This window comes from Echinops telfairi, unplaced genomic scaffold (assembly GCF_000313985.2).
Source record: "Echinops telfairi isolate 266 unplaced genomic scaffold, ASM31398v2 ScPeMD7_7412;HRSCAF=8450, whole genome shotgun sequence".
Lineage (NCBI taxonomy): Eukaryota > Metazoa > Chordata > Mammalia > Afrosoricida > Tenrecidae > Echinops > Echinops telfairi.
Window position 1 is genome coordinate 11,476,522 of NW_022111312.1, and position 6,512 is coordinate 11,483,033.

General features: G+C 49.0%; 1 protein-coding gene across 2 annotated transcripts in view; it reads left to right on the plus strand.

Moving 5' to 3' along the window:
* Positions 1–6,512, plus strand: part of HVCN1 (hydrogen voltage gated channel 1) — a 31,018-nt gene that overhangs the window by 15,619 nt on the left and 8,887 nt on the right. For both annotated transcript variants that reach the window (XM_045296747.1, XM_004709579.4), the window contains one exon: positions 5,633–5,911. In XM_045296747.1, coding sequence (XP_045152682.1) covers positions 5,633–5,911 — 279 coding nt within the window. The remainder of the gene's footprint in view (positions 1–5,632; positions 5,912–6,512) is intronic.

Here is a 6,512-nt window from a genome sequence, read left to right on the forward strand (position 1 = left end):
AAAAGTTGGGTGTATTCGTTTCTGGTGGCTACTGTAATGAAATGTCCCCAACTGGGCAGCTTGAAACCACGGATGCCAGTACTGGAGGCTGGGGGTCCGTGATCAGGCCAATGGCATGTTGAGTCCTTCTTGGCTTCTGGCAGCACCAAGTGTTCCTGGACTTGCAGCACCAGGTGGCTCCTTCATCCCCCGACCCTCAGTCCATGTGTAGCTCCTCTTTCAGAAGGATATTAGAAATTTGGAGCTCAGCTCCCTCCCACACTCCAGGATGATTTCATGTGAACCTAACCGGCCCCATCTTCAAACACCCCATCTCCAAACAGGGTCATCGATACTGGAGTTAGGACTTCAGCCTATCTTTTCCTGGGTCAGGGGTGGAGGGTGGTGGTGGAGAAAGTCAGGAGGAGGGGGGAGACTCTAACTCATAACAGTGACTTCATGAATGCACTGTCCACGATGGAGTGGGAATGGCAAGAAAGGTGGAGATGACCCTGCTAGTGTAGACTCTCCAGGGGGTAAGCCACAGCAACAAATTCAGGCTTGCTGGTGCAGTAAGCGGAATTCATCCGCTCGCTGCTCATGTAACCGAAAAGTCTGGGCGGAAGCTGGGGCGTGGCAGGGAGTGTGCTTACTGTGGAGGAGGAAACATGGCGGTGCTGATGGACAGACAGACGAAGGGGCTTCCCTGAGCTGGTTGGTCCAAGAGAAGAGAGTGGAGGGACCAGGGTAAGTGGGAGAGTTGGTCCAAGGCATTTCCTGGACCAGCTATGTCTTTCCTCTCTTCTGGAACTTCTCTGCTTCTGACATGCCAGGCTCTTAACAAAAAACCAGCCTTGGTTTCTGCTCTGCTGGGTGCCATAAATATTCTCCCAAGTGACTGAACGTGGCTTCTTCATTGGGCAGAGTGATTCAGAAAGAACTTCTCTTCCTCCCGTTAAATGTAAATGTGGGTTTTGCACAGCCCCAGAGCCTCCCACCATGCTGATAAATCGCACAGGAGGGCTGCCCTCCCGGGGGCAGGTGTTCTAGAGGGAAATTCTGACCAGTAGCTGCCCGGAGGGCCTCTGTGCTTTTGTGGGGCTGGCCCTAGCCGAGCACCGGGAACCCAAGGTGAGTGTCCCAGCCCGAGAGAGACCACAGCCCCGCCCCGCATGTGCAGCCAAGCACCAGTGTCCTCAGCCCACGGGTGCGTGACCGACTGACTCCTCATGCCCTTGGGGCTGTATGGGACTGCGGAGGTAAGGAATAAGTCACCGTTCTTACACAAAGTGTTCCTATGTAGACGTGGTAAACAGGGCTATCGAAGGAAAATTAAGCGTTTAAGGAGAGGTCCCAACTTGGGGGGAGTCTAATTTAGATTTGAGGGGCCACCAAGGGCCTCTCTGAGGAAGTGGAACTTGAACAGAATTGTCAAGCATGAGAAGGACCAAGCCAAGCACAACATGTGGAGAAGGGCATTCCTGGCTGAGGGGACAGAGGGGTGGGAGCGGCAGCCAGCGTGGCTAGGGCACAGTGAGAAGGTTGCAGGAGGGGATGGGGCCACATTTGTCATGTGAGGGCCATGGGTTTTTATCCCAAAGCCATGGCCAAGTGTAAGCAGGGGCAGCGGATGATCTGGTGGTACCATCAACCTGCTGTGGAAGGCCACAAACCAGAAGCTGATCTTGACATGACTGAACTATTGAATTGTATGATATGTGGGTTATATGCCAATAAAACTGTTGGGGTGGGGTGGGGGGCGGTTACAGAAGGCAAATGATAGATGAGGCTGCAGGCAGTGAAAGAGGTACATGGCTTGAACTGGGAAGGTAGGATGGGGTAGAGTGGGGAGGCTATGGGAGGTGAAGGCCAGGTGAAGGTCAAGAGAATAAAGCCTGAGACAAGTCCAGGATCAAGGATTGACAGGAAAAGCAGGTTTCCTCAGGAGGTCCCCAGCCGGCCTTGGACCTACTCCCTCTAAGGCTCCCAAAGTACCTGACCGATTTGAGGGGTAGCAGGGTAGGGGTACCCTTTGCTAGTTACAGACTACCGACTCCCAGGTATTATTGCTCAAGTATTGTTATTTGTGGGTCAACTTGTTCAAGATTTATTTTTAAGCTTAACTGGGTTCCTCTTAGCTTTGTTACTAGCAGGCAGCTCATTGACTTGTGGATCAACTTAATTTTTTCAAGATTTATTTTTAAGCTTAGCTGAGTTAGTCAACAGCAGCCTTGACTTTCAGGATACTTAGCCTCCTGAGTATTTGGGTATCCAATGAGATCGTCCTACTCGGAACGTTTGGAACTCATACCTCTCCTGGATGTAGGACTTGTTCAGCTTTAGTCTTGCTCTGCCCACGTGCCATTTAGGACTCAACCCGAGTCCAATTCTTGGAGCCCCCTCTCTGCACAGCTCCCTTCTCTCTGGTCCACCATCATGCACACTCCTGGGAGAGGAGACTCAGGAGCCCTGAACTACCATTTTTGCCTCCACATTCCAAAAGTTCCTTGAGGTAGAAAGCCAGGGTGATTCTGAGTTTTGCCCGTTTGTTTATCTTTTCTCAGGGCTCATAGTAAATATATAGTATGTACTACCGTCGTGCATGTTATATATTTTGTCCAGTTTATCATTGTTTATGGCAGGAGGACTGGTCTGGTACTGGTTAGTCCACCACGGTCAGAACTAGAACCGCCCCCCCACTCACATATTCCAAAATCAATGCATGGTATGTTTTGCAGATATTTTAAGATTACACTTCAATGGTGTTACACTCCTCAGATTTTCCCTTTTTCCTTCAATTGTTTATTGTAGATGAAGGGTTAACACTTCAGATCCTCAGCTATGCATTCAACATTTTAATGCTCATATTCTTGTGTGTCTTCCTGTATATATTAAAACCTATCCACATTGCTATATTCATGTAGTCACTCACCAATATGTGTGTGTTTTAATGTTAAGTGCAGGGCACTGGATAGACAGCTGCACAAGACAGAAGTCTCGCTCTCATGTCTAGTGGAGAAGACAGACAGCAAGCTTATAGAAAACATCCTGACTCACTGTCAGAGAGCCAGAGTGCAACAAAGACAAATGGCGCAGGGCAAGGGGTTAGAGTGGAACCAGAGATACTGACCAGACAAGGTCTCTCGGGAGAGATGATAGTTGAGCAGAAGCCTGATTTAAAGTGAGGGCAGGAGCCATGGAGATGTCTTGGAGAAGAGACTTTCAGGAAAGAGGACTAAGTGTGATGGAAAGCCATTTGAGAGTTTTAAGCAGGAGCGTGGCATGATCTCATTTATGTTTTGGAAAGTTCTTTCTGGTTGCTAAATGGATATGAAGGTCAGGGAGGGAGGAGGCTGCTGCAAGAATTCAGGCAAGCAGTGACTGGTTTGGACCAGGGAATAGCAATGGAGATGAAGAAGAGGTCCAATTTGAATTTGGAATAAAGTTTAAAGACAAAACCAACAGAATTTACTGTTGGACCAATGTTATATAAGAGAGAGATTATTCAGAATGATGCCAAAGTTCGGGGCCTAAAAAATTGGACAGATAAAATGAAATTACTCGAGATGGGAAAATTTTGGTGGCGAATAGTTCTGCTTTGGACCTAGTAGGTATAAAAGAGCGATTAGATGATCTAAGGGTGATGTTCTGCAAGCAATTAGATATCATTTCTGGAGTTCAAGTGAGAGGCGGGGACCAGAAAGAGTATTTGAACATCATCAACTAGAGATGGTATTGAAAGCCCTGGGATGGAGGAGACATCCCCATTGGACCGAGGCTGGAGAAGAGATGTGGTCTGAGATCTTCGCCCTAAGAGTTCCTCATGTACGGTCAGCACTTCCGTGTCAGGCATTCCTCCGAAGTGGTTGTCCAGCAGAGGAGGTTGCCAAGAATGGTTCCTGGAGGCAGGAGGAAAGCTGGGAGAGGGTGGCATTCCAGAAGCCAAGTGAAGGCAGTGTTTGACAAAGAAGAGAGTGAGCTCCTCTGTACAGCCCCGCTGAGAGGGCAGAATGGGGGAGTCATTGGAGAGAGAGAGATGCATCCATTCATTTTGTCGGTGGTCTCATATTCCATCTTATCCACAGAAAAGATAACACTTCACCCTCCATGTTCCCATGATGAACATGTAGGCGGCTTTTACAGTACTCTTCCAGTCACAGCTATTGAAGTTACGCTTCTTGACACAGACACTTCTTGACATTGGGCACAGGTGGGGAGTTTCTCCACGGAGTCTATCTAGGGATGGAATCAGTAGATCACCAAGTAGGAGACGCACCATCTCACCCTGCCAGGATAATAATACCACATTGCTTCCCCATGTGGTGGTGCCAGTCTTCCAGGTTCAGAAAAACCCATTGTTTCGCACACTTGCCAACATTTGCTAGGGTAGATGCTTTCCTTCTTGCCCATGAAGAAGGGAACTTTCATTCACATTTTCCTGAGTGCTAATCAGGTTGAGCATCTTAGCCATTTGGGTTTCCTCCTACTTTGACTAGCCTTTTTATATCCACTGCCCAATTTTTCGCTTGGTAAGAGGTCATTAATCTCTAGAAATGAAACCTATCTATTAAACACATGGCAACTATTTTCTCACCATCTATGGTGTGTATTTTGACTTTGTAGAGTTCTTGTCTGGTTAGTCATGCAAAACCTTTCCACTTTGAGGTGGGCAAATCTATCCATTTCCATTGTGTATTGTCTTCATAGTCTTAAAATACGTAGCCCTGTATTTTCTGCCAAGGCTTTGGAATTTTGTTTTACATATTTAACTCATGTTATTATTGATGCATCTGAAATCTATTTTGTGTGTGGTGTGAGGGGGGGGTCAGATTTTGTGTTGGACTGAAGGTGAACACCAGATGTTCTACCTCTGCTTCTCCAGCCTTTCCTATTCCTGTGTAATGCCACCACCTTCACACCCGATGTTACACAGGGGCATGGGTCTGTTTGGGGCTCGCTTTCCCTGTTTCTCTGATCATACTGGCTATTCTTATACTCAGACCAGAACTTTTATCATTTAAATGTATACAACACTTAATATTAAGTAGCATACATTGGGAAAGGGGAGGATTATTTGCTTCCTGCTTCAAAGTCTTCTATTTAAACAACTGTCCATAAAACAGCACTGGCTGAAATTGATAATGTCCCTTTGGCCACTTACCTTTCCAGAACTGATGTGGGATGAGATAGGAACCTGATTACTCTTCTGTGAAGGTCTGGGTATTTTCACTTTTATTACACACACATACACACACATTCCTCCCAGTCAACTCTCCCATCAGAGTTTCAGGTCATGAAATCTCTAAACCATGGGGCTCAGCTCTTCACATGAGCCTGTGGTGGGTAGTTGGTGTGGTGCAGCGACAGAACCAATTCCATTGGTAACTGCCAGGCAGACCACAGCAACAGCCCTAATGAGGCCTGGTGTTTCCTGTTCCCTTGACTGATTCCAAAAATAAAATCACAAGAAACCACCGTGACCCTCACGGTCTCTGAGCTCACACCACGCTCCGAGCACCCCGGGGCCATCTTTACCCCCGGCCTGGCCTAGCCTAGCCTGGGCCTGTCTCTTCATCAGCACCAAGGGGCCCGAGTGGTCCAGACTGGCTCTGAAGGCCATTACCGCCTGAAACTCTTGCTCCTCCATCCCCAGTCAGTCACCCGCAGGGCCAAGGTGGCGCCCGCCGAGAGGATGAGCAAGTTCCTGAGGCACTTCACGGTCGTTGGGGACGACTACCACACCTGGAACATCAACTACAAGAAGTGGGAAAATGAGGAGGAGGAGGAGGAGGAGGAGGACCAGCCGCCAACACCAGCCTCTGGCGAGGAAGGCAGAGCCGCTGACCCCACTGCCGGCCCTGACTCTGAGCCCAAGCGAACCCGAGACTTCAGGACCATGTTGCGGAAGCTCTTCAGCTCTCACCGGTTTCAGGTAGGTGGGGCAGAAGCCAGAGACACCAGGGTGGGGCAAGAGCTCTCAGCCAGGGTCATGAGGCCTATGGGGCCATCGCAGCCAAACACATGCCGGGTGCCCACAGTGTCCTGGGCGCATGGTAGGCAGAGCCCACAGAGTGTGTGTGGGAGTGGGAGTCAGAATCGACAGTGCACGGAAGGCCCATCCACAGACAAATGGCAGAACAAAACGTGGTGTATCAGACAGCGGAAGATCACTCAGTCGTAGCAAGCACTGAACCCTGCTGAACACCATGACTGAACCCTGAGAGCAGTGTGCTGTTAGAAAGTGGGCAGTCACCACCGACCACATTGTCTAGGATTCCATTTTCACGACAGACATGCACAGAGCAGGCAAAGCCATGAGCACAGACGAGTGGGGCGAGAAGCTGGAGAGAAGGCGCGTGCGCGGGGGCAGGACTGCTTTTAACGGGTGTGGCATTTCCATTTGGGATGATGGGAATGCTATGGACCTCAGGAGGGGAGACAGCTGGACAAAACGGTCAGTGTGCTTAACGAATTGTACGCTTCACAATGATTGAAGTGACCGTTTTTATGATACACGCGTTTTTTTTGTTGTT